Raw genomic sequence first — 19,500 nt, forward strand, 5'->3', positions numbered from 1 at the left:
GAGGCCAGCCTGGTCAGAAATGGCCGGTTCAGTAGATAAAGCTTGCTACCAAGCCTGACAACCTGAAGATGCTCAGATGAACTGGTTCTGGCAAGTTGTCCTCTGACCTCTACCCCAAAAATAAATGTTTAAAAAAAATGTTTTTAAATAATTCTGGGCTGGGTTTCCAATCCCTTCAAACAAAGGGAGCTCACTGCTTTCCTTTTTCTTTTCTCTTTTTGAACATAAGTTATGGCTAGCCTGGGCTACACCTTTAAAGGGGACAGTGACTCAGTACTTGCTGCTCTTGCAGAGGGCCAGGATTAGGTTCCCAGCACCCACATGGCAGCTCACAGCCATGTGTGATTTCTGGCCTCCACACGCACCGCATACCTGTGGTGCACAGACACATACAGGCATATGCTCAGATACATAAGATAAAAATAAATAAACCAAAAAAGTTGCCAGTGTTGTTATCAGATACAGTGCTTTGATGCCCAAGTCCTTTATTTCATGTAGAAATAATATGACTAAATTGAGACTGTTCAAGAAAATGCTTTTTTCTAATATGGTGTTGTTCTGAGCTGGGCATGGTAGCGCAGCCTTGAATCCCAGCACTTGGGAGGCAAAGACAGGCAGATCTCTTTGAGCCAGCCTGGTCTACATAGCAAGCTCCAGGCCAGGCAGGACTGCACAATGAAAAATTGTTTTAAAAAAGCAAGTACTGTTTCACATTCTTAATTACCCATTACATGACAATAATGGAAACACGGTGACACACAGACTCATTTTACTGCAGCGGCCACACGCTGAAGCACGCCCTTCTTCTCTTAGGTTTTGGACTATGTCTTTGGCTGACACAACAAAAGTACACACAAATGAGCATTTCCCCAGCCTGGCACTAGGAAGCACCAGGTCTGCAGAAGGCAGGAGTGCCCCGGGGGCTAGCCGGCTCTCAGGAGACAGCGGGGATTCCAACGGGAGCGTGGACTACAGCCGGTCCCAGTGCTCCTTCCGAAGCCTGACCTCTCACTACGACTATTCGGAAGACTTCCTCTCTGACTGCTCAGACACAGCTGCTAACAAACTTCAGCCAGAGCCGAGTCTGGGGATAGAAAGGGAGAAAAGGAAGTATACTGCTTCTAAACTCTTTCGGCCTAAAGGTAAGAAGCCAGACTCCTAGCCAGGCTGGAGTGCTGGTCTCAGCGGCCTTTGCTTGGTACTAGTGTCTTGTGGTGGTGCAAATCAGTTACAGGTGTGTGTTCCTGCATCTTCCACACATCGGTAGCTGCGTCTAGAAGGCCTTGGGGGCAGAGAAACTAAGGGTAATTTTGAAATAAGAAGTGACAGTCTTGTCCTCGAGGAGCTGGCCCTCCGACCACACACACTGGAAGCCGTGTGCTGGTTTTGTTAACACGCAGTCTCATCCCAGGTACTCAGTGCTTGGCTTCACTAGCTTTTTGCCTTCGTTCTCACCTACAGAATCAAAGTCTGAACTGCCAGTGAAATGTCAGTGTCTTGTCTAAACACCCCAAGAAGACAGTGCCCCAAGTGTGGTGAGGATGTTGACAACCTTTCAAAGCCAAAGTCACCCAAAAGGCTGTTGGTGGTACCTTTACCTTGTGGCCTTTTGTGTTCTGGTTTTTATTTTTCAACTAGCCCCATGCCACCTTCCATCTCCTTCCACTTTTCCCACTGCCCAGGCTGAAATCACTTCTACCTGTTTTGGGCAATGTGTGGGTGTGGCAAGGCCAGCAGAGCCAACTGTCCTGGATCTCCTCTACCTCGGCCGCATTCACGCGCTGCCTCTCCCCAGCCTGCTGCCAGGGCTGTCCAGGACCAGAGCCCCCGTGGTCTTCAGTTCTCATCTGCCCACCGGACGTGGCTGAGACGGGTTGTGCATCTGAGCTTCTCCAGGGGAACAGCCATGGCTCCTTCTCCTTCCTAGGAGGGAGAGAATGGGTCTCATCCAGTGCAGGCCCACACAGGACATGCAAAGCTCACGGCTTTGTTTCATGCTGAGAGGTTGTAGGAGTCTGGAGCATTTCAGAGATGATTGTAGCAAAATGGCATCGAGGTTAGGCAGGTCCTGCCCTATGCTACCCCTCTTGTGCATCTAAAATGCGCAGATCTCTGAACACCCAGCCTCTGGAACCGAAACTCACTTAAGAGGGGAAAGAACAAGCTGGGGGCTGGAGAGGTTAGCACTCATTCGGGGCTCAAAACAACCCGTAATCCCAGTTCCAGGGAACCCAACAGGCACACACAGGGTGCACAGACATGAATGCAAGCAAGACATTTACATACATAAAATAAAAGGAAATAAAAACATTTGACAGAAGGGCATTATCTCAGAACCATTGGGAGAACGGTGGTGACTTACTTAGCTGTCCAACATTCGCCACACTAACCTTCTTTCTGTGGCTGCAGCTAAACACGACCAAAAGGGGAAGAGAGAGTTCATTCCGCTTACACTTCCATGCACAGTCCATCACCCAAGGAAGCCAGGGCAGGAACTCAACCAGGGCAGGAGCCTGGAGGTGGGAGCTGATGGAGGCCAGGGAGGGTGCTGCTTACTGGCTTGCTCAGCCTTCCTTTTTCTGGAACCCAGGACCACCAGCCCAAGGATGGCCCCGCCACAATGGGCTGGGCCCTCCCCATCAGTCGTTAAGTAAGACAATACCGTGATCTTATGGAGACTTTTTTCTCTCTTTTTTTTTTTTTTTTTTTTTTTTTGTGTGTGTGTGTGTGTGTGTGTGTGTGTGTTTGTTGTTGTTGTTGTTTCTTGAGACAGGGTTTCTCTGTGTAACCACCCTGGCTGTCCTGGAACTTGCTCTGGAGACCAGGCTGGCCTCAAAATCACAGAGATCCACCTGCCTCTGCCTCCAAGTGCTGGGACTAAAGGCGTGAGCCACCACCGCTGGAGCATTTTCTTCACTGAGGTTCCCTCCTCTCAAAAATCACTGGCTTGTGCCAAGTTGACATAAAAGTACGCAGCACAGTGGTTTTTAACATAACTGTTCTGCTGTGTTTGAATCAGGCTCTCACTTAGCCCAGACTATCCCTGACCCCTCCGCCTCCATTTCCCCAGTGCTGGGGCACAGGAAGACACCTCCACACCTAGCAGGGTTGTTTGAGTAACATTCATGGCAGATAGCCACACACAGGCTTCAGACTCTCAATCCATTCTGTGTCACTTCATAGCTACATAACCCTGGATGACCTGAAACCCATCTCCAGACACGGAACAGATGCAACTGCGTCAGTCACACACATCCACGAAGCACCTAGGCTGCAGCAAGCACATTCAGTCCTTTTCTCAAGCTCCTGCTTTCAGGGAGTTTATGGGTGTGTTGGGGGCCGCCACCACACTTGTGCCTATTTCCACACCTCTGTGCGCTGCTGGTAACGGCCTGCATTGCTTGCTCACACAGGCCTGAAGTACATCCCAACTGAGAAAAAGCCTATCTGGAATGCTTCATTTTTCAATTCTCAAATCCAAACAATTGCCAAGAGAAGAGACGCCATGACACATCGAATACTGTCAGCCAGGCTTCACAAGATTAAAGAGCTGAAGAATGAGTTAGCTGACATCCATCGAAAGCTGGAAGCTACTCTCATAGAAAACCAATTTCTGAAACAACTTCAGCTTAGGCACCTGAAAGCTATAGGGAAGTATGTGAACTCACAAAACAATCTACCTCAGATTACAGTCAAGCACCAAAACGAGGTGAAGAGCCTTCGCCAGCTCCTCCGGAAATCCCAAGAGAAGGAGCGGACGGTGTCTAGGAAACTCCGAGAAACGGACAGTGACTTACTGAGGACCAAAGATGCCTTGCAAGCCCTACAGAAACTCTCAGAAGACAAGAACCTTGCCGAGAGAGAAGAGCTAACTCAAAGGCTTACCATTCTTACAGCCAAAATGGAGGCAAATGACAAAAAAATACAGGTTTGTATCTCACAAGTTCCAGTAATGACAGAGGGTGCATGTCAGGCACAGCCCTCCCCACAGGACTGAGTGTGCTTTACTGGTGAGTGGGGGAAGGAAGGTCGGGGGGGACTCTCAGAGCTGGAAGTCTGCTCCTGAGTCAGCAGTTTCCACTTGTGTGGAAACAGATGGACGATGGCACAGAGCATGTGTGGGCCAGAGCTCTGGTACAGGGGTCTCCCTTTGACATGAACACCTGTTCAGCTCCTGCTGAAAGGCTGCCCTCCCCTCACCAGAGGATTGTGTCTGCCGTCCCTTTGCCTGCATTGTCTCTCCTCAGTCTGATAGAGAGGACTTGTTTCCACATAAAGTTTTAGTTATTTAAAAATAATAACTAAAAGTTTCCCTGGGGAAGAAGAAACAAAGAGGATGGGAAGGAAAGAAAGGGGAGGGAAGGAAAGTGAAAGAGGGAAGGAAGGAAGAGAAAGAGGAAAGGAAGGAATAGAAAGAGAGAAGGGAAGGAAGGGGAAGAGAAAGGAGAAGGAAAGGAAAGGAGAAGAGGGAAGGAAGGGGAAGGGAAAGAGGAAGGGAAAGAGAAAGGGGAAGGAAAGGAAGGGGAAGATGAAAGGGAAGGAGGGGAGAAGGGATGGGAAGCATGGGATGGGATGGGATGGGATGGAATTGAAGTATCTTAAGCAAGATGGATGGATAGATTTCCCTCAACAGACCCTTGCTGTCAAAAGCCACTAAATGCACCAATGTCCCTAAATGCACAGTGGGGGAGCAGATGCTAATCGCACAGGCCTGCCTGCTTTGTGTGATCTTCGTGGGAACAGACACAGATAGCCAAGTGCTATTTCATTCTTTGATACTTGATGATGACAAATACTTTCTAAGTATTAGATTACCTCACCCACATTTTCATGATGCTGTTCTGCTGAAGAAGTCCTCTACTCTCAAAGAATATTGTCTTTGTAGAGTGGGTGATAGGCAGCAACATTCCGAGTAGCCCCTGACACCTAAGTCAGCATCTGGGGTCCTGTGTGTCTGGGAGGCCCCCAGCGTGGTCTGGTGTCCCTTCTTACAGTCCACCTCTGTGGAGGGTAGCACAAACCCCGTTACAGCCCTCACGTCTGTTCTCTAGGAGTCCCTGAATGCCAGTCTGCACTGAGGCCAGACCTCCCGCTAGAGAGGGGAGGGTCTGCCACCTGCTGGCAGCGAGATGCAGCTGGGTCCCCTGCCAAGCATGAGCCTGGCTGTGCTTAGTGGTTTCCAAATGTCAGACTGTTTTTGTCAGTGTCAGGGTTTGTGAAGTGCATGGGGCGTTGTGCTGGAAAGATGTGTTCATTCTCTAGACCTGAGGCCTGCCGGGACTTTGTGGCCAATGTTTCATTTTCTTTTGTTCTGGCTACACATAGTTCTCCTGTTTGTCCCCTAAGCCAGTGACTAAAGCTATGCTGATGTTCTGCACCTGTCATAAATGTAGCTCATTTCATTGCAGTCAAGTTTCATGACGCCACACTGGCTGCAGAGTAGTTGAAATATATACTGTTTTCAGAACTTGGAAAAGCACCTGAGGCTGAACAACCAATCCTTTGGTAGGCAGTTGGCCAAAGAAAACCGGAAGACGCTAGCAGCTCAAACAGCGACCAAGAATCTGCAGGGCCAAGTGAAGCAGCTGCAGCAGAAGCTGAAGGTACTTCCGAGACTGTGCTCCCGACATGGAGCTATTTACACATGCGGTGCTTTTCCCAACAACCATGAGCAGAGAGTGAACAGCCCACCCAGTGTGCACTGTGATTAGACATACTCGCTCTCTGAGACGGCTTGTTCGCTCTGTCACTTCACAAAAATGACAACAGTACATTCTGACCACACATTTTAATGTAACTGACAGTAGTCTTTTAAAGCTATAAATGAAAACCTGGTACTATCCAATATACTCTAACGGCCCATAAATGTGTTAACATCTTACTTGTGATGTGGGATAGATTCCAATGGTGAGGCATCTGTAGTTTCCAACCTCACAGATGCAAACAAATAGCTTCGTGCAGAGCTAGGCACAGTGGAGACAGGAGAGCAGCAGTTTGAAGTCACCACCCCTGGCTGCAAAGCAATTCTGAGGCCAGCCTTGGCTGTGTTAAGTCTTCTATCTCAAAAACACTGGGGCTGGAATGGTAAAGGGTGTGCCAAGTCTCATGACCCAAGCCGGGACCCACACAGTCAAAGAAGAAAACCAACTCCTCTAATTGTCCTCTGACCTCCATGTGCACAGTGACATCGTGCGCACACAGATGATTGATTAACAGACACACACAATGAAACACAAACAATAGACTGGTACTTTCCCACCATAGCCATGCCTGATAGTGAACCAAGGGCAACAGAACAGAAACTATGAGTGTCATGACCTAGACTGCTCACATTATTGTGTTACATCAAAGTTACTTGCAAACTTCAGTGGCTTAGGAAATGACACTAATTTTGCTCATAGATCTAGAGTTTGGGCAGGACATGTCAGCACATGTGTGTTTCTCCTGGCTTGAGTAAGGGCACTTCCTGGGCTGGACATGGACACGCCTGCAGCTTCACCCCTGTGTCTGCAGCTAGTGAGTTAACAGCTGAGCACCAGACACAGTGCCAGTGGGACTCGGTGTCATGGACTTCCTCACGATCAGTGTCTGAGCTCTGAGGAGAAGGGGACCAGGTGCCACACGCCCTTAGGAACCAGCCTTACGTCTGCCTTCTCCATGAGCTGAGGCCAGCCACAAATGCTTGCTGTGGGAGCTCAAAGACAGAAATTAGGCCAATTTCAGGACTCTAATCTGACAGATAATCCCAAATTCTTATTGTCTGGTCCCAAGATCAGGAAGGCTGTTTCTGGATACCACCATCATTCTCAGAGCGACTGCCACAAACCTAAGGCCGTCTCCGCAATATGGGATTAACTATGATGGATGGAGCCTCCACAGCTCCTAAGTGCAAGGTTGTGGCCTGGGCTGGCCCAGGGAGCACCTTCCATGCTGCTGCCTCCTCCTTCCACCCTTACTTTTGACGTGATTCCTGTGAGCTCAGGGGTAATCTTTGCTTTGGATACCCAACAAAGCATTGGTGTGCATTTGTTCTCTATGGCCCATCTTTCTTTTTCTCTTGATTAATCACACCAGCATCCTGGATTGTGTTCTAAACTGTTGCCTTAGCTCCTTCGGTCCACCTCCTTTGGTCCTAAGCCTGAAAGAGGGTTGTTCCTCCTGCTGCTTCCTTCTGCATTCACTCAGCCCTGCACCAGCTCATTAGCAGCCACCCTGTCTGCTGCTGACTTGTGTCTCATACGAACTTTCCAGAAACCAAAATGTGTGCCCTTGTAAACACTAAAATCTTTATCTAAAGCAGTGTGAGTGAAAATCATTCTGCCTGGAGAGATGGCTCCGATGTTGTGAGCACTAACTCCTCTTGCAGAACACTCAGGTCCGGCTCCCAGCTCCACCTGACAGCTCACAACCATCTTTGCTTAAGTAGCTCCAAGACCTCCTCCTGGTCTCCATGGGCTCAGACTGTCCCAGACACACACTGTTGGCATTTCTGGCCTCTGACCTAAACGTTAAACTATGAGAAAGCAAGGAAGGGAGAAATGGACCATAATACTTTGTTAAACTATTACGAAGCAGGAAAGAGAGAAATGGACCATAATACTTTGTTAAACTATGAGAAAGCAGGGAAGGAAGAAATGGAACATAATACTTTGTTCCTGGAAACAGACATTCTAGAAAAGATTACTTATCCATGTACATATATCTCAAAATAAAATTTTATTATTAAATAGAGCATAAAAAATGAAGGACTGGAGTGCTGCCTGAGAGGTTAGGCGCATTGGCTGCTCTGGCACAGGACCCATGACCCACCCAGCACACACACACACACGCACACACGGCAGCTCCTACCATCTATAGCCGAGCTTTCAAGGCATCTAATGCCTCTTCCGGCCTCTTTGGATACCAGGCTAGTACCCGGTGAGCACATACATGCATGCAAGCAAAACACTCAACAAAACACTCATAAAAAATGGAAGAACTTTTAAGAGTGTAAGGCCTAGACTCTCCAGCGCCGACAGAGGTCTGTAACGTCCTCACAGACATTCTTCATGGTGAGAAGTGGGAATGGAGATGCTCTGGAGACGGGGGAGTCTATAGGCTTGTCCCCGTCTCCACGGGGGACATTAGGTTCTTCAGCCTTTCCTTACCCCAGAAGACTTTCAAAGCCTTTCTTTTGCCATGGTTCAAAAGCATTAATGCTGTGGTTTAAAGCTGAGCTGTGTCCCTGCTGTGGGTCTCAGCTGCCCTACGCCTGTGTGCACAGCCTGTCTGAGATGCTGGGGTGAAGGATGCCCCTGCTGCCCAGGACTGCGTGGGGAGAGGGACTGAGGGCTGAGTTTTGATTTATCACACTTTTAAGTGTCAGCAGCATGTAAGTGCTGCTTTTCCAGAGTCAAGGTTTCTAAAGCGAGGGGCTGTGGGACTGACACTGCGCTCTTTTCAGGAGAAGGATCGTGAGCTGGAAATCAAAAACATCTACACTAATCGAATACTTAAAAATTTACAGGAGAAGGAGGATTACCCAAAAGGTGCGTTTCCGCCCCTTCTGCCCACTCTGCCTGAGTCCCTGGGTGTGTTTTCCTAATTTATGTAGGCCAAGTGCGGGAGCTTACCCAGCACTTGGCTGTGTGCAGGGATTCACTTTCTGACTATAGGATAATGGAGCTGTGGCACTGTCAGAAGAACCAGCAACGCATTGTTCCTGCCAAACAGCTCTGAGGAAATGTGTACGCAGCATGCAGCTTCTGAACAGGAAGCTGTCTGAGGTGCATTTTACAGCATGTGCCTGGGCCAGCCTTCAGGGTCAGGGGACATAGGCAAGTGCTTGCAGCCATGCAACCAGCACTCTGGTCAGCATCACTTCTCTCCAGAGGCAGGGTGGCCCCTCGGGTCCTCGGCGGTGCCTGAGCAGGGTCTGGTCCCGAGATCATTCCAGAACCGCACATGTGCAGACTCCGCGAGGCACTGGCTGCCTTTGTTCAGTACAGGGTGCTCCTGTCCTGCACCCTGACCTGTGCACTGCTCATGTGCACTGCAGCTCTCCCGCCTCAGGCTCTGCTCAGGGAAGGCACGGCGGAACCCTCACCTCCCACACAGCACAAACAGCCAGGTTTGCTTTCAAAGACACTGAACTCCATTCGCTCTGGATTCTAATTCTGAGTACCCCCCACCAGCTAAGGCAGTATGCCTGCTGGCACGAGGATGTTCAGTGACCTCTAGTTTCAGGTCATGGCTCTAGTTCCTGCCATGCACAATCCGCTCACCAGGCCTCAGGACCTCTGGCGTGGTGTGGCAGTGGCCTAGTCTCCCTGCCATTCCTGGAGGACAGGCCACACTGTCAATGTCTTATTCTAGCACCCACCTGGTCCCTGACACTCAGGACCTCTGAGGCCTAGGATGACATCGGGAGGGGGAGAGGGAAGACGCTGCCCGTGTGGCCTCCTGAACAGTGTTTGTGGACATTGCCGCCCGGGAACACTAAAGCTTCTGAGAACAAATGTTTCTCACTATAACCTACCTATTTTACAGTTTCTTCAACAAAATCAGTACAAGCAGACAGGAAAAGTTTGCCGTTTGTAAATATAAGACACCAAGAAACCCAAAAGTCAGATGTCCCACCTTGGACAACTAAGGTAGGAGAACTCCGAAATCTTGCATTGTCTGATAACATCTTAACAAAAATAGTGTAACTGGCTGAGTGTGGTGGTGCACACCTTTAGTCCAAGCACTTGGGAGGCAGGGACAAGTGGATCTCTGTGAGTTCAAGGCCAGCCTGGTCTACAAAGAGTTCCAAGACAGCCAGGGCTCTTACACAAGAAATTTTGTTTAGAAAAACAAACAAACAAAACAAAAAAGCAGCCAAAAGCAGTCACTGGTTGTACATAAAAAATAATTTTAGATTATCTACATCCCAAAATGCATTTTACTGGTTTTCTAAATTACAGGGTAAAAAGATAACAGGAAGCATTGGTCATAAAGAAAAACTAATTGAAATAAACCCTGAAATTTCATACCATATATGTAACCTACCAAAACAAGAGGAATCTAAGAGAAAATATGAAGGTAATTGAACAACTTTTAAGTCTCCTGCCAGGCATCCTGGGCCTCACCTACAGTCCCAGCATGGGGGCGAGGCACTGAGGCAAGGGGATGACCAGGGCCCAGTCCTAGGCAAGGTCATGAGTTATCCTGGAAGACAGTCATTAGCTCCACAGCCAGGGCTCTGTCAGCATACCCAAGCCAGGGGGAAGTCAGAGTGAGGGGGGCTCAGAGCATCCAAACCTAAGATCAGAGTCAACTTCCAGCTCTCCAGAGCAGGTCACGATGCTTGTGTGGGTGTGAGCAGGAGCCTAGGCCAGCTCAGGCTGTGGACTGCCTGAGCAAGGTCAACCCTCCAGGCCATGGGCAGGCACGCCAGACCCCTAGCTGCCCCGGTACAGAGGAGTCTGGAGGGGAAGAAGTTGGGGATGTGTGGGCCAGGCCTGGTCTGACTGCAGCTGGGTTCTCTGTCCTTGCACTAAGCCGTGTCCTCATCTTTGCATAGCAAACCTCACTGCTGCGAAGAGCACATTGCCTGCTCACGCTCCCCGGGGACTGGCGGCCACCGAGCAGACCGCTCCTCTGGAGAGTCACTCTCGTGCTCAACCAGGTGACTAAGTAGGGAGACATCCCGGGTGTAGCTTCCCTCAAGAGTCTGAAGGCTTGGCCACTTATTTTCATAGCTTGCCACTGCTACAGGTGAGCTGGGGGCCCAGCAAGACCTAGCAGGAGGTGAGCAAGCTGAGATCCCATCGTCCGCCCAAGCCTGAGGAAAGAGCTGAGCAGAGGCCCTGGCAGGGCCACGCTATGAAGTCAGCCCAGGTTCACACAGCTGCTTTGGCCGCAGTGCCCCATAAGGCCGCTGTCTGGTGCAGTTTGCTGGAAATGTCTCCAAATGGACATTTCCTGTGGTCAGGGTTGATTTAATTTACCACTTATTTTTAAGCCCATTTGGAAAATGTACTTGCTCCTTTGATATACATACACATACATACAAACACACACGCACCCCGCCACCAGCAGCAGCAGCAGGAGGAACAAAGGCAAAACACCCTGAGCTCATGATCTCCTGTAAAACTGTTACCACCATGAGGCCTCCGGCCCCTGCTGCCCAGAACCCACAGCGGCATGCTTCCCTGGCACACCTTAGAGCATTTGAACTAAGGGTGCTCGCTGCACACACCGCCCTACACCACCTGCACAGCTTGTTCTAGAGACAAAGCGCTGGGCCTAAGAGTGTACTCACTTGAGTTCCACTCGAAACAGCCAGACTGCTGCAGAGACAAAGCAAAAACGTGCCAAGTTACATACTCATCAGTGGATCATTTCTGCAGCGGCTATTGAAGTGATTTCCCATCTATGGATAGGAAAGGGTCTTGTTTGAATTGATGTTTAACACTTCAATAGCCTTGAGGGAAGATTTTCTTAGTATTTGTGCATGAATGACCTCTTTTCTAATTCCAGTGAATTTGGGGCCTCATTATTTGGGCCCTGTCTACTTGGGGCCTGTTTATTTGGGCCTGTTTGTTGGGCCCCCTTCATTCCTGCTGGTGTGTTAGCCTCTTCTGTCACTTCAGCCAGCAGCTTGTCTGGAAGTCTGGCAAGATGTGTTAACACGCCACCCTGAACCAGAAATCTGAGGGCTCTCTGTTTGGGGCTGGTTGGTTTTATGGCTCCACAGGCAGGTAGTTACACGCTCAGCCCCAAATCCATCTGTTTTTTGCACGGTGTTGGTAAGTGCTATGAGCACATCGACCTAAGTGCCGGGAGACAGGGCTCTCACAGAACCAAGCTCCCTTCACCCTCCAGCAGTGCTTAGGATCTGTGCCTGTCCAACCCCGCAGTGCTAGGGGCACAGCTGTGACCCAGCCTTGGGGTTTTGCCCCCAGCCTGCACCCCCAACCACTGTGCCATGGTGGGGAGAGGACCCTAACATCCATGTCTTGTTTGAGGCACTCAAAGCTCCATCTTCCTAATGCAGAGTTATCAAAGGAGGTCGAACACCCAAACCCACAAGCCTCTCTGGAAACTATTAGGAGGCAAAACGACAAATGGGAAGAGGAAGAGAAGAAAGCCACGCCACCAGACGCAGAGCCACCCACAAGAGGAAGAGAGGCGCCTACTGATGTGGAGATCGAGGCCCCGGCCAGGGCATCGAGCAGGGTGGCCAAGGTGGTGGAGGCCGGGGATTCGGAGACCGTGCATGGCCACATCAAGATCCCACGGCCTCGGAAGCACTACTCCTTCACGGAGGCCACCGAGGCCCTGCACAATGGGCTGCCCACGCCCTGCGTGCAGGGCAGCCCTCGCTGCCGCCAAGGCGTGGGCAAGCACCGCAGCAACCAGGAGCTGCGGCTGGAGCCCAGCGGCTATGAACCCTCTTTCGGCAAGGCAGCCAGGGCCAGGGCCAAAGAGACGGCAGCGTTCCGGGACAAGAAGAGCAGTCTCATGGAGGAGCTGTTTGGTGCGGGCTTTGCAGCTAGGGCCGGCCCTGCCAAGGGCGAGGCGCTTGGCAAGGCCCAGCAGCTTGGCCAGGCCTCAGCCAGCAATGCCTTCGGGGACTCCAGAGCCACCGTGGTGCACTCCATCCAGGCCTCGCCGGAAGGAAAGAGGAAAACAGTTCTTTAAATGCGAAGGTAGCCTAATACATTGTGCACTTCTATGGGTGCCTTTAGTCTGACTGTGAGAGGGCTTACATAGTGTTTTAGTACTTGGGTGGACTGTGGGTAATTTGAGTAATTTGCTTTATTGCTATCTAATAAAAACTCCAGTGTACCTTGGTCATATGGTAAGGTTTTAAATGTAAATCTACACCTTTATTATGAAGGTGGAGCGTGCTCTCCAGGAAGACGGGGCTTCTCACGTAGCTCAGGCGTACCAATTTCTGTCATCAAGACTGTTGTCACAACTGCATGGAGGAGACACTGCCAGCAAGATGGCAGCAGACACAGAAAATCCCACAACAGGGCTTCAGGCTTGGCCGGAGTGTAAGGGGCGGCCGCAGAAGCCTGTGTTTTCTGTTACTGTTGAGACTTATTATTTCTTCTTGTTACATAAGGACCATCTCTCTTGGCCTTATTCTACAACTGCATGCTCAAGCTGGCTGCTCAGGCCTGATTCTAACGGTTTTGTCAGGAGATGAAGGGCCTGTATTCCCGGCCCACACTGTGCAGCTTGCCTTCAGCTAGCCGTAAGAGCAGCTTACTCATCTAGACCTGGTCACACGCCTCCAGACGTTTAAGGGGCTGGTGTATGCTAACACTCGAACGCTGAGAGCAGGGCTGAGTGTGGCCCAGTGGCAGGGTTACTGCGGAGGGGCGATGACGGACGCTGGACATGGCTGGCTGTGACTGCTCCACCTGCATCGCAGCCCCTGGACGCAGAGGCTCATCTCTTAGTCTGAGCCGACCTGATCATCATGAGGAGTTCCAGGCCAGCCAGAGCAGTGAGACCCTGTCTCAAAAAACTTTTAATTAAAAAAAAAAAAAGGAACTAATGATTCTGGGTTTTCAGATTTTTTTCCTTTTATAAAATTTCTCAAAGCTTTAAATGCATACACACCACCATCCGTACACAGGGCCCATCCTGGAGAACCCTAAGAGCAGGCAGCAGCGGGGCCTGGGAAGCGCTCAGGCAAGGGAGAACAGGGCGCGCTCCACGGCACCTTCCCCTCCTAACACTGTTTACTGCCCGTCTCCACAAGCAGTTTGAGAGTGAAAACCACACACTGCTCCAACTCGGCGGTACGTAGCTGCTCACAGTGCGCACGAGGGGCGCCAACCCCCGGGAACTAACCAGCCTGTCCCTTTTGTCTGCAGCTCAGCTGAAGCCCCACATCCCATGGTCTGGGTCCTTTATTCTGATTACTGTTCGGAGTGGCCTTGGTATGCTGACTCTGGCTGCCTAAATGTGGGCATGAGCGCCATTCCAGACCGTGGCTCGCTACAGAAAGGAGGAAGGCCCTCCCCACCCCCACCCCAGGCTGCATCCAGCCTCCTCAGGTCCTGAACTAATCTGTAGATGAACTGTTTCCTGCGTGGTGAGTTGGTGGCATGTCCTGCTGGCAATGCTGGCTACACAGACTGCCGCACCCCATTTGTGCCCTTTGTAAGTCCAGCCAGGTAGCAGTGGTGCCATGCATTCTGCCGAGTTTACATCAGCAGGTGCTCTGGCCTGCGTGGGCGGTGGACAAGCCCAGGGCCCAGCGCTCAGCCTGATCAGAACAAGGGCGACTTAGGGGTCATCAGGAAACCAAAACGTAAGTAGGACCCTTGTAAACCCATTGCTCTGCCACTGCTCCCCAAAGTGGGGAGGCAGCCAAGCGGATTTCTCTGAAGTCAGCCCACTCTACCTGGCTCCAGGGCAGGCAACGCAGTGTGGAGTCCAGTCCTGCAGCCTGCCGTCAGCAGCCCTGGCACACCCTGGAATAGACCTGGCAGAGCGCACACACCTTTAATCCCACTGTTTGGGAGAGGGGTCGGGTGGAGCTCTGTGGGTTCGAGGCCAGCCTGGCCTACACAGTCTCAAGAAAGCCAGGGCCACATGGAAAGACCTTCTCTCAAAAAACATAAACCAACCCTGACTTGGCAGGACTCGGCCTTGTACATTTATGACCCTAGTGAGTCGCAGGTGCCAGGGTCACACTGCGCCTGGCGTAGGTCCACATGGCAGAAACACCCAACGCTTTAAACACATACTTCATTGGAAACCCTTTAAATAAAAACGGTATTCTGTGGTCACAGAACACATACAGGAACTAACAGGCTTAGACATGTAGGGCTGCTTTTCACACTTACACACTGAGCCTGGTCCAACACATGCCATTTCCAACAGGCGACACCAACAGCACCCATGAGGGCCACGTTCAGGGCTTGGTGTGGTAGGGAAAGGGTGACTCTGCAGCTGTGACACTGAACAACGCTGAGTGGGCGCCAGTGTGCACACGCCACTCGGTGGCTCAGTCCTTGCGGGTCCAGAACCGTGCCACGTGACACAGTAACTAGTCTTCCTGGCTCAAGGACAAGTACAGGAAGGAGATCCTGCAAGAACTAGAATCCGGGTGCCACACCCCGAAGCAACCAACAAGAACCGGGGGCTGTGCACTCCACTGTCTGCAGAGGAAGCTTCTGTCCGTCGATCCTCAGCTGAAAGGGTGGAGAAGGATCGCCACCACCTTGTTACACACCAAAATCCAGCAGGTGATTCCGATGCCACCTGGAAAGGAGGAAGCGCGTCAGAGGCTGCAGCGGCGATGCCTGGGCACTGTCACGTACAGGAGGAGCGCCCCCCCTCCCCCCACACACACACGGCGCCCTGTGCACCAAGCAGGCCCACCCTGAACTCCTGCAGAGCCGTCCGTGAGTGCATCACTAAGCTGTAAGAACACCCAGTACCACTATTCTTCACTTCTCAAAAAACATTAAACAAAGGCACCCTCCCCCCCCTGCAGGCTGCATGACCAAGCGCTCGAACTCAGCGGATGGGGGGGGGGGGGACAAAGAAAGGGGAGGGGAGGAAAAGGGAGGGAAAGAGCAGGGCATGGCAGGGAAGGGCAGAGAAGCGGGACAAAGAAAGGGGAGGAGAGGGGAGGCGAGGGCACAGGAGGGAAGGAGGACACAGCACAGCTGGACTGCATGTCCCGACAGCTTCCGTTCCAGCAGGTCCTCCACTGCAGTGCGACCACACATCAGAAGCAGACTGGCCAGAACCCGCCCTTGGTTTTAAGGCTCTTATAGGGAGTCCATGACGGACTTGGCGCTGGAGCAAAAGCTGAGATGGCAGGCCTGAGCCAGCAATCCAGCATTGCTGTGTCTACTGGCAAAATCAAGACCCGAGACATGTCCTGACAGGAAAATGCAGGTGACAGCAGCTACTGAAAGTGAATGCTTCGAGCCGCGGGTCTGCACGTATTCATCCTACCTGAGACAGGATTAGCTCAGGGCAGCCTTAGCAAGAAGCATGCAGTGCGGTCTAACCTTCTTCCCTCTGCCCCAGGACCCAGAGAGGGGCCACTGGTGCAGCACAGAATGGGTCCCAGCGACAGCTGATCTGGGCACGTCACCGGGGCCATCAGGAGGCACACCTACCAGTCTGTGGTTTGTACTGCAGCAACCTGAACCGTGGGTGCCGCGTGGGAAGGAATAAGGACCACGGGACTCTACGAGGCTTAGCAGCCCGCACAGCTGCACTGGAGCAGACCCGACTCTGGGGCCTGTGGGTACCAACAGGGCCCTGGGCTATTGCTGGCCTCCCGTCTGAGCTGGCTGTCTGGCCTGGGCGCAGAGCTCCTCCGGCCGCAGCGGGCACAAAAGGCCACGGACATGACTTTTACAGATGTCCCCTGAGGCCAGGATATGAGGACAAGGCCAGAGCAGCCGAGTCTCTGTGAGTGTGAGGCCACTGGGCCATACAACCCCCAACCCGGAGTCACTGTGTGCACATTCCTCATCAGCGTGAGCAGCCTACTGCCTCAGAAGATTTCACATCGGGAGGCACCGGGTGCTGGCGGGTGCTGGGGGTGCCGGGCCTGGGCAGTCCCACCCATTCCCCAGCCCCCATGCCATAGGAGGGGACAGAGAGGACCAGGTCAAGTCTCGCTCCGCCCGCCTGCTGCCACAAGTACCTGCCACTCGAGTTGGAAAGGCGACCAGGCGGTCCAGCGGGGTGATCCACCTGCTGGGCACCACAGCCACAGGCACCGAGTAGTACTTCCAGATGAGCGAGACCATCAGCGCTGCCTGCAGGGAGCATGGGGTAAGCAGCGCCTGCACACGAGCGCGAGCGCGCGCGCGCACACACACACACACACACACACACACACACACACACACACACGTGCGTGCACACGCACACACCTACACGTATACACACGTGCATATACACTCTGCTTGCAGGGGGTGGGCCTTCTCGTGGGAATTGGCATTTGCCATCTTAGCATGGACACCGAATGTTCACTATTTAAATTAGTGTCTCCAGAGCCGCTGACGTGCTCGGCAAATGTGAAAGCAGCCGAGACACCACGGTCCCGCTGCCATCCTGTCAGCTCCAGGCTGGTGAACACAAATACTTCACTCCCGTCCTTGCCCAGAAGCACCCTCTGTGGTCCCGCTGCTCTGCCCAGATGAGCACACTGAAGGGCAGCAGGCCTGGCTCTGTGCAGTGCCGAAAGCCGCAGCAGAGGGCACAGAGCACGCCCCAGGGAAGAGTGCCAGGGCCTAGCAGCAAGGAAGGTGGGAGCTGGGGCTGGAGGGCGGCCCAGCCCTGAGCTGCACTGCCCGCTCCTCAGAGGGCCCAGGTCAGACTCCCAGCCCCCACACGGCAGCGCAAACATCTCTAAGCGCAGCCCCAAGGCATCCAATGCCCTCTTCTGACCGCCAAGGAGGCCAGGCTCGCACAAGGTGTACAGACACCATGACAACCAACCAATTTTAAAAAGAAAAGAAGCACAGGGCAGGGGGGCCCCCACACCTGTGAGTCCAGCACTGGGGAGGCAGAGGACGGTAGGTCTCTGTGAGGTCATGGCCAGCCCGGTCTACACAGTGAGTCCAGGACAGCCAGGGCTACACAGAGACCCTGTCTCAAAAAACAAAAAAATAAGAAAAAAAGAATCAATTTGCCCCCGCTGCCCAAGGACGGGAGCACTGTTTACCTCCAGGAAGGAGCACTATTCCCCCCCAAGGATGGGAACACTGTTTACACCCCCAGGGGGCACTATCCCCCCAGAACAGGAGCACTATTTATACTCCCAGGGAATACTACCTCCCCTCTACCCCCCTCACCCCCAGGAGCACTGGCCTCTGAGGCAAGGCAGACAGCACCGCCAGCTCAAAGGCTTTCTCAGTCTCACACGCGCACGCTCACTACACTACAGCCAGCAAGCTTTGGGGCTACGCAGAAAAACCTGCCCGGAGTGTGAGACACCAACACCCACCTCTGGCCTCCATGCACACGTGCACACACACATGCAGACTCCCAGGCCCACGCACACTCACCTGCAGTACGTAGAAGGCGACACTGATGAACCATTTGACCTTGGCCAACTGCGCCGTCCGCGCCTTCACTGGGAAGAGGCAGCAGAGGGATTAAGCTCAGACCGAGAACACGCCACTCAGACACGCTGCTCCCTGCTGGGCACCTCCCAACTCCACACGGAGCAAGCAGTGCGCTCAGCACACCACGTCCAGCACAGAAAGGCCAGAACAGCCCTCACTCTGAGCAGCTGCGGTGGTGCACGCCTGGGATCCCAGCACTCGGGAGGCACAGGCAGGTGGAGCTCTGTGAGTTTGAGACAGCCTGATCTACAGAGTGAGTCCAGGACAGCCAGGGCTACACAGAGAAACCCTGTCTCAAAAAAACAAAAAAAAAAAGGGAAAAACCCCTTCCCCTGTACACCAACCTACAAAACCTAAAGTTGTCCACTGTGTGTCAGAGCACCCCACACTGCACCCCAAATCTGCACAAGCCATCATCAGACTCTTCCTGACCTGCCACAGCTGGGACTGAAAGTCACGCCTGTTTTCACAGGCACGCCTGTCCCCTGCGGCAGGAGTGGCCTGGTGCTCTACCTGAGGTGGCCAGCAGGGCCTCTGGGGCACACTGCTCCCGGGAGGCCTCGGGGGCAGGGCAGTCTCACTCTGCAGCCCTGCAGGACAGACAGACTGACAGGCTAGCCTGAAACTCAGAGACTCAAGCACTCACCACCCTGTTCTTTGCCATCTTCACACTGTGGGCGTGCCCCTGAGAGTGCAGAGGGCCCTGAGAACCAGCTGTGTGATCTTCATCTGGATGTCCCTTAGCAAAGGGCCCAACCTGAAAGTGAAGGCCTACAGAGGACAAGCTGGCCCTGAGGAATCATCTACAAGGACTTCTGGGTCCAAAGACAGCTTACAGCAATGAGAAATCAGGCTATCGTGGGAGCTCCTATGCACAACTTAAAGGTCAAAGCCATGGCAGCAGCATGCCGCAAGCCCAAAAGCCCACAGCTATGGCCCTGCCCGTGACCATAAGACAAGTACCGTGAGTTTTGAGCCTGTCTGTCGTTTTGTTGATCTTCCTCTCCAGCCTGGCGTATCTGGCAAACTCATCCATCATGTTGATGGTGGCCAGCTCCTGCTTCATGTCCTGGATCTCCTCCCGCATCTGTGACTCCTGCTCTGCATCCTTCTGCAGCACCCTGGAGACCTGTGGGGGAATGGGGGCTGGCCTCAGTGTCCTCCCACGCCCTCGCTGACACCCAGCATGTCTTAGGAAGATGGTGGGAGTCATGCTGAAGAACACAGCCCTGCAGCCACAGGCACCTCCGAGAGCTTTAGGGTCCCAGGGCTGTGCGGTCATGGGAAGGCTGGGTGCAGAAAGGTGTGGGCCAGGCCAGTGGCAGCAATCTCCTGCCTCACAGCAACACAGCATTGTCCAGGACCCCCCCAAACACAGCCGCAGCAGCTCTGCAGAAGCCCTGCCAGAGCT

At 52.6% G+C, this 19,500-nt stretch overlaps 2 protein-coding genes across 3 annotated transcripts; one reads left to right on the forward strand and one right to left on the reverse strand.

Moving 5' to 3' along the window:
• Positions 1 to 817: 817 nt before the first annotated feature.
• Positions 818 to 13,416, forward strand: Lca5l (lebercilin LCA5 like). Of its 2 annotated transcripts, XM_055615383.1 has the most exons (8): positions 818 to 1,142; positions 3,414 to 3,928; positions 5,466 to 5,603; positions 8,444 to 8,528; positions 9,529 to 9,632; positions 9,945 to 10,062; positions 10,544 to 10,648; positions 12,020 to 12,724. In XM_055615383.1, the coding sequence occupies exons 1-8, from the start codon at positions 824 to 826 to the stop codon at positions 12,664 to 12,666; spliced, it is 2,031 nt and encodes a 676-aa protein (XP_055471358.1). In that variant the 5' UTR covers positions 818 to 823; the 3' UTR covers positions 12,667 to 12,724. The 2 variants fall into 2 exon arrangements, with proteins under 2 accessions (XP_055471358.1, XP_055471359.1); XM_055615384.1 differs by lacking the exon at positions 9,945 to 10,062 and having other exon boundaries at positions 12,020 to 13,416.
• A 1,316-nt stretch (positions 13,417 to 14,732) lies between these two features.
• Positions 14,733 to 19,218, reverse strand: Get1 (guided entry of tail-anchored proteins factor 1; the record flags this gene model as incomplete). The annotated part of the gene is given in 4 exon segments (XM_055615385.1): positions 14,733 to 15,252; positions 16,661 to 16,775; positions 18,030 to 18,097; positions 19,053 to 19,218. Coding segments are annotated over 4 exon segments (423 nt in total), but the record flags the coding sequence as incomplete, so codon positions are not given.
• Between the last annotated feature and the right edge of the window lie 282 nt (positions 19,219 to 19,500).

This window comes from Psammomys obesus, unplaced genomic scaffold, assembly GCF_907164565.1.
Source record: "Psammomys obesus unplaced genomic scaffold, mPsaObe1.curated_primary_1811, whole genome shotgun sequence".
In the NCBI taxonomy this organism is placed as follows: domain Eukaryota; kingdom Metazoa; phylum Chordata; class Mammalia; order Rodentia; family Muridae; genus Psammomys; species Psammomys obesus.

Coding starts and splice junctions, on each gene's coding strand:
- Lca5l (XM_055615383.1), top strand. CDS start 824: ATGTCTTTGGCTGACACAACAAAAGTACACACAAATGAGCATTTCCCC. Junction 5,604..8,443: donor AGCTGCAGCAGAAGCTGAAG/GTACTTCCGAGA, acceptor CGCTCTTTTCAG/GAGAAGGATCGTGAGCTGGA. Junction 9,633..9,944: donor TCCCACCTTGGACAACTAAG/GTAGGAGAACTC, acceptor TCTAAATTACAG/GGTAAAAAGATAACAGGAAG.